This window comes from Alosa sapidissima, chromosome 1 (assembly GCF_018492685.1).
Source record: "Alosa sapidissima isolate fAloSap1 chromosome 1, fAloSap1.pri, whole genome shotgun sequence".
Classification (NCBI taxonomy): Eukaryota; Metazoa; Chordata; class Actinopteri; order Clupeiformes; family Clupeidae; genus Alosa; species Alosa sapidissima.
The window spans coordinates 11,443,744-11,462,694 of record NC_055957.1 but is presented as its reverse complement, the minus strand read 5'-3'; the positions used below and the strand labels follow the sequence as shown (position 1 = coordinate 11,462,694).

Below are 18,951 nucleotides of genomic sequence, written 5' to 3'. Positions count from 1 at the left end.
CTGAATGCCTGGGGCAGCCGCAAGGCTTTCCCTTCCTCTTCCCACCCAGTTCCCTCTCCCCTCAAGGGGGGCGTGTGCAGGCTGCCTTTGCTTTGTTGTCTCTCCCCCACTCTTTCCTCCTCAGCCCGTCAAACGATGGACGATAGCCCTCTGCAGGTGTTGTCTGTGCCCACTGCCCCATACCCAGACCAGAGGCCTGGGACCAGTGGTTTGAGGAAGAAGGTCTATGTTTTCCAGTCCAACAGGGACTACCTCCAAAACTTCATTCAGAGCGTCCTCTCCTCCATAGATCTGCGTGACCGCCAAGGATCCACCCTAATTGTCGGTGGAGATGGGCGCTACTTCAACCGGGTGGCCATCGAGGTGATTGTGCAGATGGCAGCAGCAAACGGGGTCAGTTTCACCACTAGTTGCTGAGTTGATGCAGCTTCATGTGCAAGTAGATATTCTGAGATAGTGGCATGTTTCTTCTTTGCATGTGCATGCATGTGTCATGAATCAACATTGTTCTTATTGCAAACTACTGTCCGGCCTAATCCATGATCACATAATCAGTATAATTTTAAACTACAGCTTTAAATTGTAGATGTCCTCCAAATACCTACAGTAGTGTCAGAGGGTATGATTTACAGAAATATTCTACAAAGAACACCATCAGCCTAAGAACATAAGCAGTTGTGTAAATCAAAGATTTCTGTTGATATTTTATGCAAGATATTACTCTAGTAAACAAATGCATTTTACACCATGGAAGATCACCAACATAAATGGTACATGCACATCTAGAGTTGTTTCCTCTTGAAATAGACCTTGGGTTTGGCAGCTAACTGCTGTTTGCACACTGCTTGTTGAATGGAGCCAACAAACTTGGCCTCTCATCAGCAAAGGCTATTCATAGGGGATTGAAAGTGAAATATGCGTGATGATACATGTGCTTCTAATTCGGTAAATTAATACTAGAGCACACAGGTGCATGAGAAATGCCAAGGCTCAGTGCCACAGATGGATCAGTGACAGGTCAGAGCTCATCTACCTTATGTTATAGACATGCTGATAAGGTAAAGCAGTTTGGCTGATGGAATGGCATTGATCATTTTTTGGCCATCAGAATTTTGAATAGGTTTCAACATTTCTCTTTTTGTCACTTGAATGGAGTTCAACTGACAATGAGCACACAGGATATACGTTGTCCTGTGTGCTCATTGTCAGAGCACTGTCCTGTTGATCCTCTTGATTCAGACACACAGTGAGTCATTCCAATCCTGTCTAACTGTCTGCTGTCCCCATCAGGTAGGTCGTGTCATAATTGGTCAGAATGGGATCATGTCCACGCCGGCCGTGTCATGCGTGATCAGAAAGATGAAAGCCATCGGAGGTATCCTACTTACAGCTAGCCATAACCCCGGGGGCCCCAATGGGGATTTTGGCATCAAGTTCAATATATCCAATGGTGGTAAGACACGAGCACAAAGCCTACAGGGAATGTTGGTGGAAATATAAAGATGAACAGTCACACCTAAACTGCATCTGAAAACAACTTGGCAGTAGTGCGTTTTTTATTTTTACAATAACACATAGCAAAATACATTTCCAACACATTCTATAATGTATCATAAGGAATAGAGGGAGTGGGTAAATGCTATAGGAGCACCAGGGTTATAATAATCTAAAGTTTCTTGTATAGCAAAGATTAGGATAGAAACAGAAAGTAATGTTTTGACTTCTCATCTGGTGTTGTTAAAAGCACCTTTACTCAAAGGTAGGTGTTGTCAAACCAATACCTGCATATCACTAGCTTTGACTTTTAACCCACTGCCACACAGCAAGTTATAGACGGTGTATATAGTGGATTTTTTTTTTTTTTCAGGAAGCATCCAACATTTTCTTGAGATGAACTGAGATTCAATTTAAGTACTGCCGTGCCTGGAATAACAAGCACATAAAAGCTCATTCTGTCTATTGTGTTCCAATTTTAAGTGGGCCTATTCCACTTTCACACTCTTGAAGATTTGTTTCATCTAAAGACATCATTGTAAATTGTTCTTGAACAGCTGAGTTTTTATGCGTCTGTAAGATATATGATATTAATAGCAGCTATATGTTATGCCTTGAGTATAAGATGTATTAAGATTGTTTTTTAGGATTCCTATTTTACCTTTCATTTCTGATAACACAGAGAAAGCATGAATTGAATACGCTGATCCACTACACTCATGACCTATTCTTTGCTTAATCCAAATCACACAACCCCCTAACAGGCCCTGCTCCAGAAGCCATCACAAACAAAATATTCCAGCTCAGCAGGACCATTGAGGAATATGCCATATGCCCAGAGCTCAGGGTGGACCTGGCCACTCTGGGGAAACAAACATTTGACCTAGAAAACAAATTCAAACCCTTCACAGGTCAGTAGTATTTCTGTCACATTGATCAAAGTCTAAGGTGAGCCTAATCCTATATTTCGGAAAGTAGATTTCCTTGTCTGAAAGCATGCATATTCTTTGTTGCTCTTTGTAGTGGAAATTGTGGATCCAGTCGAATCGTATGCAAACATGCTGCGAAATATATTTGACTTTGCTGCACTGAAGGAAATGCTTTCAGGTCATAACCACATAAAGATCCGTCTTGACGCTATGCATGGAGGTAAGAATGTAGGTGTTAGTTCTTGTAGAATTGTTGTGTTGTACTGTAAATACACTAATCAAACTGATCCTAAATATGTAGGTCAAAACAGGACATTTAAGTTTGATCTTACAGTTCATCATTTAAGTTTGATCTTACAGTTCACTCATAATAGTCAAAAACATCTATGGATATTCAAGCAAGCACAGACCATCAAACACACAAACACATTAATAGGAGGAAACTATACTAAGAATCTGTAGATGTTAAAATGTTAATGATTTAGGGTCTTTAACTGTTGGGTCTTCCATTATTCATATCTTTAAGCCATTCTGTTAAAGTCATTACAGAGGGCTCATCTCCCAGCTACTGCTGAGAGAAGAATAACTTTGTACTATTAATACATTAGACTTACCAACCAGCATCACCAAACTTGATATTATGGTAATTGTTATTCATACATTTGACAGAAACACATTATGGGTGCAGCTGCTACCTCCAAACCCATATGGCAGGAGAGCAAATGAGACAGCCTCCTTTTGGGATATTGGGTTTCCATGCTCACACAGGTCTTAGGGCCATCAGGGGAGTCCTTTGAGATAACACTGACACCGGATACAGATTCCCCAGACACCCACGCCTTCCCACACACTCACACGATTCCTAGAGCCTCACCCTGTTGGCATTGCAGACACTCCTGACATAACAGGAACTTTAACCAGGCTTGATGGTCAACACCTTCATCCGCTAGTCTTGTTTCATTCAGCACATCAAACAGAAACATAGAGCCATCAATCCTGAAACTTTGTAAAATGGCTCCAATGTCAGATCGTTAGGAAACATGGAACAGTTGGCTACTACAACTAAACTACAACTAAACCTGGCTACCTACAACTAAAACCCTCACCCACATTTCACATTACTCCTTCTCTAATGACAAATGGCTTTAGCAGTCTTCTAAATACCCAATATTCATTTGACCATATTGCTACCATTTTGGCACTTGCCTACTTTCACAGTAATGGGGCCCTACCTGAAGAGGATGCTGTGTGAGGAACTTGGCTGCCCTGCCAATTCAGTCATCAACTGCGTCCCACTGGAGGACTTTGGGGGACAGCATCCTGACCCAAACCTCACCTACGCTGCAGAGCTTGTCGCATCCATGAGGAGTGGCCAGTATGACTTTGGGGCAGCCTTTGATGGTGATGGCGTATGTGTCAGACCTCTTCAAACTCTTCTTTCGTGACACTAAGTATAGCTCTGTGGATTAACTCTTCAAAACACACCATGTGATACTAAGTGCACACAGAGGATAGGCTTGAGAGATTCTAGTGTACCATTGAGACATCAGATAAAGCTATTGTGGGTCAGGTTTAGTTTAAAGTGCGTGTCTGGACCCACTGTCTGTCATCGCACTGCCCGACCCATACATAACCCCTAACTTGACTGTGTCCCCTCCAGGATCGTAACATGATCCTGGGGAAGCATGGCTTTTTCGTCAACCCATCAGACTCTGTGGCTGTCATCGCTGCAAATATTTTCTGCATACCTTACTTCCAGCACACGGGGGTGAGAGGGTTTGCAAGGAGCATGCCAACAAGTGGCGCCCTTGACAAGTAAGGATCTCTACAAGACCTGAGCGAAGAATAATTTTTCATTTCTAAAAAAAGAATGATGTTAATCAACTGTGTTTTGGCTTTTTTGTAGTTGTTTGCAACCATTTACGATCATAATACCTGCATGCACCATAATACTACAGTACTAGTACTATTATATGTCTGATTTCCAGCTGTCTTAATGAGATATTATAACATATGGTGACTCAGTTGTGGAAATATTGCCTAATTATAGCTGTCAATCAAACTATACCCCTACTTACCTGTAAATCATGTTGCCTAACTCTCCTGTATGACACCAAAAAAGCATTTAAACTCAAATTCTGTCTGTGCTTGTGCAAGTGTGGCCAAGGCCACCAAGATTCAGCTGTATGAAACACCGACAGGCTGGAAGTTCTTTGGGAATCTGATGGATGCCGGCAAGCTTTCCTTATGTGGCGAGGAGAGTTTCGGCACAGGTAGCTTAGGAGTGAGTGAAACAAAACGAACACACACCAATGTGAATGCCCAGAGAGTGCTTATAAGATCTTATATAAGAGCTTATACAATCTCGCTAAGGCTTTCTGCCCTATGCACGTCCAGGCTCCGATCACATTCGTGAGAAAGATGGGCTGTGGGCTGTGCTGGCATGGCTCTCCATCTTGGCCACCCGGCAACAGAGTGTGGAGGAGATCGTGACTGAGCACTGGCAGACATATGGGAGGAACTTCTTCACCAGGCAAGGGTCACACACAGTGCACAGAAATGTATCCAGTTTAGCAGCTTAGTTTGGAAGTCTGTTATGTCTGCATGTGTGATAGCTTGCCTCCTCTAAAGTGGCTGGACGAGTGTTACAGCCAACCTTTTGTAATGATCTCATAAGCACACTCACAAAAGAAATCTGGCAAATCTGAATAAAATCTATCACTAGTCTGAACAAACTTCTGGTCTAAAGAGGTTAGTACATCTGAACCCTGACCAAACCTGGCGATGGATAATGTTTTAACAACATTTCTGACATAACCTGTCCTTAACTCTAAAGTCGATTAGAAACTGTTTTTGACTTGTGGGGTTCATTGTCAACAGGTATGACTATGAGGAAGTGGATATTCTCTCAGCTGTTGAGATGATGGAAGATCTAGAGGCCATGATGTCTGACAAAGCATTCACTGGACAAAGTTTCTCAATGGATGAAAAGACGTACAAGGTTGAAAGGGCAGACAACTTTGAGTACAATGACCCAGTGGATGGAAGCATATCAAGGCATCAGGTGATAATCCTCAATCAATCATGTTTGTGGTTGGATAACTTCCGTGTAACACATACACTTAATAAACATAATAAAACTTTTTTCCCCTATTGATGCTCTCAATACTTCTGCTTATTTCCTCCACTTTGTCTGTGGACTGCAATAATATACATGCTAACAGATATTTATATTACTTTGCACTCAACCACAAGAAAATTATCTTGTGTATATCTTCCACAGGGTTTGCGAATAATCTTTTCAGATGGTTCCCGTGTCATCTTTCGCTTAAGTGGAACAGGCAGCTCTGGGGCCACTATTCGCCTCTATGTTGACAGCTATGAAAATGACGCAAGAAAAATATTCCAAGACTCACAAGTAAGTTACAAGTCCTGACTTGGGGTTTACATAATAATTATATGACTATAATGAAACTATGTTGGATATTCAGTCTGATATGAGACATGTTTGATATTCAAACAGGTGATGTTGGCCCCTCTAGTGAATCTGGCTCTCAAGCTGTCGATGCTTCAAGAGAGGACGGGTCGCAGTGGCCCCACCGTCATCACATAGGCCTTGGCCCTACCACTTTCAATAGGCTACTCACCGTCATCACATAGGCCTAGACCTACATTTTTCAATAGGCTACACACCATCATCACATAGGCCAAGGCCCTACATTTTTCAATAGGTTACACACCGTCATCAGGCCTAGGCCCTAACACTTTCAATAGGCTACACACAGTCATCAGGCCCTAACACTTTCAATAGGCTACACACCATCATCACATAGGCCAAGGCCCTACATTTTTCAATAGGTTACACACCGTCATCAGGCCTAGGCCCTAACACTTTCAATAGGCTACACAGTCATCAGGCCTAGGCCCTAATACTTTCAATAGGCTATTTCCCTACATCTATTCTGAAAAGCATACAGAAATGTTTGACTTCAATAAAACTATTATCTGACAAAAAAAGTCTAATAACTGGTTCAAGTGACAGGCGACACGAGCAAACACATTTCTCATAAGTAACAGACGTCCCAAGTCTCCCGGAAGTTCCGGGAGTCTCCTGCATATTGATAGCAAAGATAATGAATGCGTAGCAAGATGGGTCGTCCTAGTTCATGTCTATGAGGGCAAAGTGGAGTTCAGTCAGAGACGGGCTCTGGTTCAGTTCCCGCCTGCACAGGGGCGTGTCACTGACGTATGACTTACGTTTGAACGCCTCGGTTCCACGCCAGACAAGCCGGAGTACAAAATAAACTTGGTGTACACCTTCAAAGTCAAAGTCAAAGTCTGCTTTATTGTCAATTTCTTCACATGTCAAGACATACAAAGAGATCGAAATTGCGTTTCCTACTATCCCACGGTGGAGACAAGACATATTTTACCAATTAGGTCCACAGACAAACATAACATTCAAGTAAACAATATAAAAAGTAAAAATAAGAAGGCACATACAATGAAGAAATAAGAGCAGCAAAATTTGGTAGAAATTGTGCAATTGTGCATACAGTAGACAGTCAATATAATAGTGCAAAAGTCAGGCCAATAAATGGCTGAGGTAGTTTTGTTTGACCTAAGTATGCAAGTGGCATAGTGGTGCAAGTTATGTAAGAGCAGCAGAAGTGTGTTCAGAAGTGTTCAGGACAACAGGACAACAACAACAAGTTGCAAGTGTGCAAGTGTACAAGTGGAGTAGTGCAAGTGGAGTAGTGCAAGGCAGCCATTGTGGGTCTAAAAGTCCAGGATGTTATGTAGCTGAGGGTGGAGGGGGAAGAGAGTTCAGGATCCTAACAGCCTGGTGTATGAAGCTGTTGGTGAGTCTGGTGGTGCGGGAGCGCAAGCTTCTGTACCTCTTCCCAGAGGGCAGTAGATCAAACAAATTGTGAGCGGTCACTAGGCTAATGTTGTTTTTCTCCCGACTGGAGGGTCATACTATCACGACATTCTACTGAAATACTGAGGAGGGTTTGGAGATCATGATACCGTGTCCGAAATGTGCATCCATTGCTCAGAAAAATAAGGCTTTGACAAATTCTGGGAAATTCTTAGATTCTACCATAGACCTCAACGTTAAAAAGAGAGCCCGATCACTGCATAAATGTGCGGGGGCGTGTACTGCTACCCTATTTGCATAAATCTCCAGGGACAGGAAATGGCCTCTCATGAAGTATCTTCGTAATCAACCATCTTTGTTGATAGCGCCTCCCTGACGCAGGCAAATTAGATAAAATCTCCCGGAATCTATCAAGAGCTCACACGCCAGACCGAGACTTGAAATCGCGTGTGCATCTGAGTGTAGCGCGCACACGACAGGGAGAGAGGGGTGGTGCGTGTGTGCCTGAGCGCATCCAAGACAGAGAGCATCCTGATTGGCCTGTTTCGCTAAATAAACCAATCAGTTTTCAGTGTATAGGCGGGCTTTTTATCTCTTTTCTCCCGAACTTAATCAGTTCAGTGTATCTAGGAACAGGAGCGTCACGGCAGAGTCAGTGCCCCCAAAAAAGGAAAATGTAAGACCAATTTCAAAGTGTAGCCTACCCTTGTCTCATAATCATAAGAGTAAAAAATAATAACAGGCCTAGTCTTGCACGCTGCACTGTTTGTAACAGTGCCTTTAGCATTGCCCATGGCGGGTTAAATGATAGCAAAAAACATGTTGAAGTGAGTTTAACTAGTGTCAATTCATGTGCAACTTATTTAGGACTATACTAGATGGCTATTTGCCAAGGCTAGGCTACATGGAAACTACCAAAATCTACATTGGTGTACTGACTAGACATTACATTACATTATTTATTATTATTATTATTATTATTATTATTATTATTATTATTTGGGGGGGGGGCTTCGTGATACCTCCCTGAAATGCAGAATACAAGAATATTTTCATTGTGTCTTTCAAGGCAAGTCTGGTAGGCTCTGTTTCTACTGCGGCTGCCTGCAGCCTTACTGTAACTCCGTCAAAGGATGATGCCCAGTGCGCCAATGCTGTTGTGCTATAACCTATGACCTATGCGAAAGCTGCAAAGAAGCCCAAAACAAGGAATGTTCACGCGCAATGGTCACATTCGTAGGAACTGTTGCTTGACAACAGGGCATAAACATAATATCAAGATCAGATAAATGTTATGGTAGGCTTACCTTGGCATTACACAGGCCATCAAGATACTTGTGTGAAGTAAGTATTAAGCCCTCTCAATGTTACCTGCGCCGCCGCAAGGTACTCGTCTGGTGGATGGAAAGGAGAGCAGCGAGGTCAAACCGATAAAATGCAGAACACCCGTAAGTAGCCTAGCCTAATGAAGCTGACAAAGAGAGCTTGGCATGTTACAGAGGCCCGTAGCGTAGGCCTAACGTTAGTTCTGGGCATACAGCAACCTAGCTAAATTAAATATTTCAAGTTGTAGGCTACCGCCTTAAACCGTCTTTCATACTCATTGCAGGAATGTGCCTCTTTAAAAAATCACCTGGGGATAGAAGCAACTCCCGTCAGAAGCGACCTACTTGAATGGGTGGCAAAAATCAAAGGACTAGAAGACACCTTGTGGGAAGGCAATGTAACAGAATGTTAACCGAAATGTGTTAATTTGCGAAATTGAATGTTTCCAGAAATTAGTCGTACACTGTAAACCCCAACAGGTTCAATGGACTCAAAATATTTGATGAAACTGATTACCTCAAAATATTTAGCTATGTTAAAAAAAATATTTTAAGTAATTTCTACTTTTTTATGCTCAAAATCTTTAAGGACGAGGATAAAATTAAAAAGAATAATGTAGATAGATAATGTAAATAGATGTTTTAAGTTATTGTTACATTAGTCAGACAAGCTCTTAAGACTCCAAATCTTTGAGAAAATGAACAACATTAAAACAAATCATTTCAACAAACAAACATTTTAAGTAATTACTACTCTATACTAGAAGTTATTCACACTCATTTTAGGAAGTTGATGAACTGAAACATAATAATTTGACAAACAAACATTTTAAGTAGCCTAAATCATTGATAAGTTCAATGAACCTGATCATTTTGAAACCATTGTTAAAACTAACAAAATTTACACTGGAAATGGAGTTGATGTTTTTAAGTTATCACTCCTAATAATATATATAGAATGGATAGCAGGACCAAACTTCACAAGGGAGTCTGTATCACCCGAGACAGTGAGAATAGCTACAGCTGCATCCGAGAAGTCTGGCAGGTCAATTTCTTCTGCCTGTAGAACATGACAGTAATTAGTTGATGAGTAGAGTAGTCAATCAAAAACACTACATGTGTATTCAATATAATATGAAATACCAGTGAATGAAAAGTTCAGGTAAAATTCCCAAATATGTCATTCTTGGTGAATTACTGTAGTATGATTTAATTGCTATTCTGGTGGCTAGGAAGATGGTTGTGGTTGTTGTCTTTTGGCTGCAAGGTAGTATCAGGGGGCTGAATAGAAATAGAGATATATAGAGAAGACAAAGTAAAAAAAAAAGAAAGAGTGAAAGAGGACACACAATTTAATTAAAAAAAAAATCTTAAAAAATCCATCTTCCCACAGGAATATGGGAAGGGCCTGCAGAGTAATTTTCCTTCTGCTGTTGACATTGACGTCTTCCTAGAAAGACAGAGGGATTGTGGGGTAATGGGAAGACAAATCAGCAGAATATTAATCCTATGCATATATTAAATAAGACTATAGTACAGGTGACATGTAAATACAAGATTAACTCTTTCACGCTCCTGATATGCAACCTCCTCCTCTGTCTTTCTATGAAATCGTGAGAGACGAATGTTCAGTGCATTAATAGACTGGAATGAGCAAATGCATGAGTGGTGTATGCATGGTAATGGGCTGACCCTTGAAAACTGACTGTGATTTAACTAATAATGGCAAAGTAACTGAGCCTGTGTCTCAGAAGAGGCGTCACATGACCTGCATAGCCAACACATTTTGAAAATGCCACATATAATAAGTCTAAGGTGTCATCCCTTCTTTGATACAAAAACATCACTCAACCCTAGCCTTTGTGTATCCCTGTGGAGAGATGCAAAGGGATAACATTAGGCTAGGCTATTCTCATTGCTAAATAAATGCTTACAAAATATCACTATAACTTATAATAATATAGGCTACACGTTGGCTACATTGTGACACTAGTAAATGGAGGACAAGTAAGTTATCACTTACCATGGTGTGATGGTGGTTCCTTGCACAGAACTGAAAACATGTCACACAGCCTTCTGGTCCTGAGGAGAAAAATATTATAAACAGTATTATTTCACTTTTTTTGCACAAAAGTCAGTCAGACAGTCTCTTCATCTCTCTCTGTACAGGCAGGCCTATCAGAGTCAGACATTGCCATTGATCATGCTTAGGCTATTGTCAGTAAGTTTGGAGCTACAACTTGGCTTCCTATTCGTGTTAACAAAACTGGAATTGACGTTAATATAAGACATATGCTATTGCTGCAGGGTTATTCTTCAACTATGGTACTCTATGACCTGGTATTTTTCAGAAAATGTAACCTCTTTCAGTAAAAATCTTTTTGCATGGTTTTATGTACTCTTTCTATAAACTTGCCCTAATAGTGGCTGTAAAGATTTCATATATAATATAATATAATATATATATGATGAATAATATATATTTTTGACATTTTATTCCAAAAGTCTAACTGTCATTTCCAGTATTAGTATATAATATTATAGTATATAATAGAGAGAAAACGGGCTTATGAGCCTGAGCGGTTTTTGGTCAGGTCAGAAGGGACGCTCCCGTCTGGGCCTTCTGCAGGTTTTTGGCGTGCTTCAACATCGTCCTCTGTGGTAAAACCTATGCAGTTGGTCTGTGAACTGGATTTGGGTGTTAGGCATTTTTCAGAGATGGTGCCATTTTGTAAGATGGGCCAGTCTTTGGTTTGAAGAAGATATGGGCCTAGTTGATATATTTTCTTTGGATGAGTCTGTTGAGCGTATTTGTAGGCCTAGTGTGTCAGACCAGAAGAATCTAGCTTCCTCTCTAGGTCAGCAACCGTCCACTCAGCTCTGCAACACTGATTTAACAGCTTGTGTCCATCAGTGTTCTGAGGAAAAGAGTACAGTAGAGGAGGAGGTAAAGTCTGGGGGACTGTCTTCAGCAGGTGAGATGGTTCACTCATTCACTCCTAGCATGGTGGCAGCATGCACTCAAGAGGAGGTGAATGATTCTGACGACCATGTGTTCCAGCCTCAGCTTAGAAACTTTAAACATGTGGCAGATTTGGAGTCTTCCTGCCACCGCTCTGAGGAGAGTGGTGTGCAGGGGAGATGTTTGTTCACTGGTCCTGTGCAGTTTTCAGATATTTCCACACCCACACAGTTAACTGACCATGAGGTTTTGGGTGAGGCTTCCCCAAAACTTCAGCGCTCACTTCCTAGGTCTCTTGACAAGGAAAAGGCAAGGGGTGTGGACTTGCGGGTTGAGTGTCAGTTAGTTAACATTTTAGCGAGGCCCTATGTTTTCGCCTGCCCATCTTTAGAGCATACACACAGGGATGAAGAAGTTTTGGACTGTAGTCCATCTCAAACCATCAAACAGAAGGAGGCTTTGCCTCTGATTTGTGCTTTTCCATTGGTTGACAGGGGTGGGGGTGTGTTTTTGGATATCTGTCTATCCCTCACTGTTTGTTCTCTACAGGTTCTTCACCAGTGCTTAGTGCATTGGATGGTTGGGCAGCCTTGCAACCTGGATGTTCGACATAACTGGGGTGTAGGCACTGTGTTAGCTTGGTCCCAGGGGCAAAATGATCCAGGTTGATCAGTTGTAGCTTTGGCTGTGTCTTCTGTCTGTCTCTCTTGTCCTTAAAATGCTTTTCTAAGTGGCAAAGAATTGCTGGACGGTGAGATACAGACATGGGAGACTGTTATTCTGCAGCTGGGGCGTTCATGCTCTTAGTTCTACCACACACATTTCTGGACCTAAGATAAATGACTGATCTTTATTGTGATTTTGATATCTGTGCATCTGCTTTACATGTACATGATATTGTCTTAATTTCTTCATTGAATGTATTTTTGATTTGGGGTGTCTTCTGATTACAGAGATCCTCTTCGAGGGACCTCTGTCTTTAAGGGGGGGAGTGTTGTGACCCTGCCGGTCACTGCCTACCTGCCTGCCTGCCTGTGTTTGTCTTTCTCCGGTTTGCAGGGCGGAGTCAAGACGCAGGTGCTGCTGATCACTTGATTGGGGCAACTGCACTATAAAAGAGGCTACCTGGCTGAAGTTCAGGGTTCCCTCCCTCCATTGCTACATGCGTCACCCTTGTCTTTTGTTTGGGTTTAGCACATTACTCTGATTTACACCGCACCTTTGTTTTCTTACCATCTCATTAATACTGACTGCACTTCATGTTTTCACACATATTTACTTTAATAAATACATCTTTTTGTTAACTCTTTACCCACGTGTGGTCTCCCTATGTTAAATCACCCAGAACGAGCCGGGTGGTTATAACATATGGGGGCTCGTCCGGGATAACTTTGGGGCCTTTTTGTTGAGTGGAGTAGGTAAATGTGCTGGTTTTGGGTAAGCGAACGTATCACTTAAATTTGTGAATGGGTAGGCGGTCTAGAAGACGCAACCTGTTTTAATTGGGCATTGGCGCATTTGATTGGCTACTCCGATTGTGCTTGAGTGCACCCTAGGCCTGTAGGTAAAACTTTTTCGTGAGATTCACGTGGATCTTGTTGGGATGGTACGATTTTTTTTATGATCCTTCAGTTTTGTATAGTTCCGTAAAATACGCGGAGAGAGGGAAACCAGTTTGGTTTTGCCAGGCTGTTTGTAAGCAACCTTAATAAAGTAGGTAAGTGCTGTCTTGGCATTGTGTGCAGGAACATTGTTTTTGTTTGTTTCATTGAAGCAGAGTACTAACCCTGCATTAGATTTCAGACCGTTTGCGCTTTTTGTCTGGCTTTTTGGGGATTGACGTGCTTCACCCTGGGCCGAGGACACAGCCGTGGTCTGTTGGCTTGAGGGGCCTGGCCCCGATAGTCACTTCCATCGGTATGGTGAGTAAAAATCTTGGTTCTTGGGGTTAAGCGAGAAGACTTAGGTGAGTAGTTTATTCAGGGGAATTTACGAGTTAGATGTGGGGGAGCTCCTGGTCGCTTGTTTTTGTTTTGTTTCGCAAACAATGCCATTCATGCACACAACAAATTCATTGTATGGTTGTTTAAAGTTATCGGTCAGTCACTTGATGCTTTCAGTTTGGGTTCGAGTTTCGTAGGCTATTGGTAAATTGTTATACTTATGAATAGTATATACTCTTTTGATCCCGTGAGGGAAATTTGGTCTCTGCATTTATCCCAATCTGTGAATTAGTGAAACACACTCGGTGCAGAGTGAACACACAGTGAGGTGAAGCACACACTAATCCCGATGCAGTGAACTGCCTGCTACAGCCACGCTCGGAGCAGTGAGGGGTTAGGTGCCTTGCTCAAGGACACTTCAGCCATTCCTATTGGTCGGGGTTCGAACCAGCAACTCTCCGGTTACAAGTCCGAAGCCCTAACCAGTAGGCCACGACTGCCCAATCACACGTTTCCAAAACACAACAAAAACGTGTGTTTTCAAGCAAAAATAACATCTACTGTTCCAAATGTATTTTATTAAATATTACACATATCAGCCAAAATATTAAATGTATTAATTTTCCAGAAATGCATGTTGTATTATTTTTACATGTTTAACTTAAAATATGTGTTGTGATGGAAATGACAAAGTGTGGTGGAGATGACATAATGACATACATAGACACATTTAAGATTTAAAAGCATTAAGATTTAAAACAAAAAAAATGCGTAAGGCCTAATTTCATTCCACTCTTGAAATGAGTTTGGGGGTCAGTTCTACTCATATAGTTCTCTCAAAATAATCAGTAACTGGGAAACTAGTTGAGTGAACTTAAAACTTTTGTGGTGCCTGAACAATATGGCAGCTTTGAGTACAGCTCTGCAATTTTATTGAGTTTAGAACACTGTTGGGGAATACAGTGTAGCTAGGCCAATCCCATTTAATCCCAGCCTAATGTGTCTAACCTAGGCCTAGGCCTACTAATTTTCTGGGCTAACAAGGAATAGGGCTACTGACTCATAGTCTGTGTCTATTTTACACCAGGGGGTGCGTTGAGTGTGTCGTTATATTTCTATGATCAGCCCAGGAGGTTTCCACCACGTGCGGTGTTCAACACTGTTCCTGTTCATCCCAATGGTAAGAACATGAAGGAGTGGGCTCAAATGAGACTGTCAGGCTGTACACTCAGGGTATGATCTAAAATGTTTGGTTTTCTCTCATTCCACTATCATTGTAGTGGATAAAGACACAGGGGAGGTATGCATCTCTTTTCTTCACACTGGAAATACATGGGACCCCAACTCTGCTTTCAGCATCCTTAGGTTCATTCAGGTATCCTAAAAATCAAACATATTTGACCTAAGTGATAAATACTAGGGGATGAGGATTAAACCTGCAATTGCACTATGGGATGGAGATAGTATGACAACACCTCAGGTTCCTTTTTGAATTAACATCGGAATGTTGGACCACACTGCTCAGTGCTCACGTCATGTGCAGTAGGCCTACATCTGTCCAGAAAATGATTGCAGTTTATACATGAGTCCTGATGATGTGTTTCCTTTGGTGTCCAACATAGCACATACTTTCTTACCCTGTTCTGGAGGACCCCATAAATTTGGAAGCTGCGGAAATGTTTTTGAAAAGGCCGCACATCTACAGGGAGGTGGTTGAGCAATGTGTGAAAGCCAGTCAAGCATTAGAAAGAGAAGGTGGTAAGATACAATGATGAAATCTGATGATCTGATGGTGATTTTAGAACGTAGATAAAATTTAAAGTAACATTGTGCCTTTCCTCAAATATCCAGCAACTGATGCTAGCCCCAACCATCCTTTGAGAAGTGACAGGTGAGAGGCATTTGTGGGTAAGGCAATGCAAGGGTAGGGGTATTCAGAATTCTCTCTGATTTTGTCATGTTATTATCTTCACAACTGTGGTGATCAGGTTTGTCTTGAAGATCTCTTTTGAGGAGTATCTGCAGGCATGGACAAAAATAGCCACCAGCAAAGAAGGACCTCGTAATGACCCAAATGAATGTATGGGAGCCATTTTTATGTGAGACGGACAATGAAAGCAAAACAGCCAAAAATAGTCTCAACAACTGAGATATTATCTAGTCATATACATAGTTTCTTCTGCTCTCCTGTCCAGTATTGGAATACTCCAAAAATGTTTGTTTGTCTCAGTTCTGAAGTTATTGTATAACGTTGTTAGAGGTGATTTATTGTGCAGTTATTGTCAGTTAAGAATGAATATTTAGGATATCTGTGCGACCAATGGATGTCCTGGGACAATGTTGGGTTGTCTAAGCACGTAAAATTCCATATGGTTATGTCAAACGATGACAAACTGAAATCATGTATGCAAATCCTAAAAGTAAATCCCTTTAGTCAGGTTTATGATGAATACATTTTCTTTATTATCAACTAATTCTGATTTCAATATTATAGCACTGGATAAACTGGTCAGCTTTGCACAGGTGTTTCCGTCCCACTGTGGATCACCAACCCAAAAACTGATTCCCTATACCGAAGCCTGTCTTGAAACGTAAGTTTATCTTCCATGTACCACTACAATTGAAAATTTTAAATGCTTTGAGATGTATAGTGATGATGAAATTCTTGTATTGTTAAATGTATTGTTGTGTTTTTAATGCATTTCCTTTGCGTTAAATATTTATGAGCTCATATGCACAAATGAGAAAAATGTGAAATACGCATAAATACTAAACACACATCAATTGAAATATGCACATTCATTGATTTACATATTTGGCAGAGGCTGTTTCTCAAAATTGCGGATCCATAAAGATTCGTGCTTGATAGAACTGAGCCCTGCAGAGTCAAATCCTTCAAAGACAAGGCAAGCTTCTTATTAGCAAAATACACAATGGAACAGACTGGCAAGTGTGCAGGAAGCTGAAGGTGTGCGTTATTGAAAACCATGCTTCCTGCCCATTCTTCTTTTTGAAAAACAATGAATGATCACTGTCATTCTCCCGCGTAAATTATTTAAGTTATACATGTTTAATTAATTTGCCAAAATAAACCACAGAGCAGCAACCATTAAGCAAAATTGTAAAGAGAAAACTGTACTATTTAGCTCGCAATCACCCTCTTTGGAAAAGGTATAAATACCCTAAATGCCTTCTTTACACGATTACGGTGTAAGAGTTCACAGTTGTCAAAATGACCTGAGCCCATACTTGTTTATATTTAAATACATAGTGAACTGCCTTGTTTAGTACAGATTTTATCCTCCATAAATTTGCGCACATGATTGTGGGTGTTCCTAGCACGTAGAGGATAAACACAAGCATCCTCAGAATTTACGCCAAGTAGAATTTGGTCTTTTGGATGCTTGACATTTGAACAGTACTTCGACAGGACTTGATGTAACATCCTTTAAATTGCAGCCTTGAAGAATCCCACCTTGACTTTGAGAAACAGCCAAAATCATGCCCACCACAGTCTGAGATCAATGTTTTGTCTTTTTGTACAGAATCAAAAACGTAATGTATGGCCCACCACAAAAGCATCAGAGGAAAATGAGACAGAAAGAGGATAAACTCAAACAGATTCAGCAAATGAGGAAGTTGTACCAGCTTCACAGCTTGATGGGTACTGTTCTTGTGTTAGAAACCAGACAATTTACAAGAAGTGACAGCTCATGAAAGTACACAATGACTAGATTCTGACTCTACTTTTCCATATGTTCCGCATTTTTCTATTTTATTGCTGTGTTCAGTCTGTTCTGTTGTGAACACGTTCAATCAATCAAAATGTTACATATCATTTTCTGTTGGGCTATATGCAACAGTGAGATCAACCCAGAAATATACGGCCATGTTGTACATTTGTTTGACTCCTACTCTACTCCCTCCTCCATGGTCTATCCCATGCACCTGTCCATCCACACCTGAAGAGCCCCAGCAGGATTGCCCAGCAGCACCCCCAGCCACAGTGCAGGGTCCAGGCCAGCACGAGTACTGGGAGACTGAAGTGGACAGGCTGGTGGCGTGGACACACACCCTGTCTCTGGAGCAGCTGAATGAAGATCCCTGACCTACAGTGATGTTGACACCTCCAATGGCATAGGCAGAGTAGTGTTATGTCCACAGACCAGGCTTTGCCTCTATGCATTTCATATGGGAGGTGTGTGGTAACAGGTCACCTGGATTAGGCAAGTCTCTCCATACCTTTGCTAAAGGCTACTAAAAACATTTGTTGAGTAATTCAAGTATTTCATCAAGTATTTCATTTTGATCAAATGACACAGTTACAGTATAATTTATTTTTCTCCAATTTATTATCTTACTACTTAACTTCAAAGCATAAAAGTGCAACGCGACTTCCCAAAAAGTTGGGACGCTTTGTAAAAGAATGTTAGGAATTACAAATCATGTCAACCCCTATATTTGACTGAGAATAGTTCAAAGAGAAATTTGATGCCAGCAACACGTCTAAAAAAAGTTGTGACGGGCATGTTTACCACTGTGTTGCTTCATCTCTTTATTCAACAACATTCTCTAAATGTTAAGGAACTGGGGAGACCAGTTGCTAGAGTTTTGAGAATGAAACATGTATGTAATGTAGGATTTCAGCTGCACAGCAGTCTGGGGTCTTCTTAATCATGTGTGTCATTCCATGATGCACAACATTTGATAGGTCTGGACTGCAGACAGGCTATTTTAGCTCCTGGACTCTTCCTTTATGAAGAAATACTTATGTTTAAATATGTGCAGAATTAATTTCGCCATTGTTTTCCTGAAATATTCAAGGTTTTTCCTGAAAAGACATGGTCTTGATGACAGTATGTGATGCTCAAAACCTGTGCACATCCTTCAGAATACCCATGCCATAGACACAAATGCACCTCCACACAGTCATGGATGCTGGGTTTCGAACTGAGCACTATAAGAAGCTGGATAAGTTGGATAGTTGAATAGTCCCTCTCTTCATTAGCCCAGATGAGTCTATGATTTCTGGAAAGAATTGCAAATTTTAGTTGGTCTAACCACAGGACCCTTTTCCACTTTACCTCAGTCCATTTTAAAAGCTTATGCTCGTTTATCATTTTCTGTATCAGGTCTCAAATAAAATTTCTTCTTTGTATGGTAGAGTTTACATGTGAATGGAAGATTAAACTGTGCTCATAGACAATGGTTATCAGAAGTTTTCCTGAGCCCATACAATGATTTTCTTTACAAAAAGGTGTGGTTATCCAGTGTCATCTGAGGTCCAAAAGACCATAGCCATCCAATATTTATTTCAGCCCTGTCCCTTTGTTTTATATATTTCTCTGAATTCTAATGATATTATGCACTGTAGATGATGAAATCCTCAAATCCTTTGCAATTTCATGATAAGAAA

The 18,951-nt window shown here is 41.1% G+C and overlaps 2 protein-coding genes and 1 long non-coding RNA gene across 6 annotated transcripts; 2 read left to right on the top strand and 1 right to left on the bottom strand.

The window, feature by feature from the left end:
* The first annotated feature begins 19 nt into the window (after window positions 1-19).
* LOC121678652 (phosphoglucomutase-1-like) lies at window positions 20-6,631 on the top strand. Its single transcript, XM_042058225.1, has 11 exons — window positions 20-393; window positions 1,291-1,453; window positions 2,259-2,405; window positions 2,518-2,643; window positions 3,642-3,832; window positions 4,084-4,238; window positions 4,581-4,696; window positions 4,821-4,956; window positions 5,304-5,487; window positions 5,707-5,841; window positions 5,947-6,631. The coding sequence occupies exons 1-11, from the start codon at window positions 136-138 to the stop codon at window positions 6,034-6,036; spliced, it is 1,701 nt and encodes a 566-aa protein (XP_041914159.1). The 5' UTR covers window positions 20-135; the 3' UTR covers window positions 6,037-6,631.
* A 1,895-nt stretch (window positions 6,632-8,526) lies between these two features.
* LOC121678792 (ubiquitin-conjugating enzyme E2 U-like) lies at window positions 8,527-18,877 on the top strand. 4 transcript variants are annotated; one of them, XM_042058239.1, is made up of 10 exons: window positions 8,529-8,753; window positions 8,915-9,023; window positions 14,623-14,715; window positions 14,816-14,910; window positions 15,158-15,290; window positions 15,387-15,426; window positions 15,524-15,615; window positions 16,030-16,126; window positions 17,081-17,199; window positions 17,504-18,877. In XM_042058239.1, the coding sequence occupies exons 1-10, from the start codon at window positions 8,670-8,672 to the stop codon at window positions 17,641-17,643; spliced, it is 1,002 nt and encodes a 333-aa protein (XP_041914173.1). In that variant the 5' UTR covers window positions 8,529-8,669; the 3' UTR covers window positions 17,644-18,877. The 4 variants fall into 4 exon arrangements, with proteins under 4 accessions (XP_041914175.1, XP_041914173.1, XP_041914171.1 ...); XM_042058237.1 differs by having other exon boundaries at window positions 8,530-8,753; window positions 15,158-15,293; XM_042058240.1 differs by having other exon boundaries at window positions 8,611-8,753; window positions 8,915-9,028; window positions 15,158-15,293.
* On the bottom strand, window positions 10,034-10,698 carry LOC121679293. Its single transcript, XR_006021331.1, has 3 exons — window positions 10,654-10,698; window positions 10,483-10,500; window positions 10,034-10,080 (listed from the first exon to the last, which is right to left on the bottom strand). It is a non-coding gene; the product is annotated as an uncharacterized LOC121679293 (long non-coding RNA).
* Window positions 18,878-18,951: the final 74 nt, after the last annotated feature.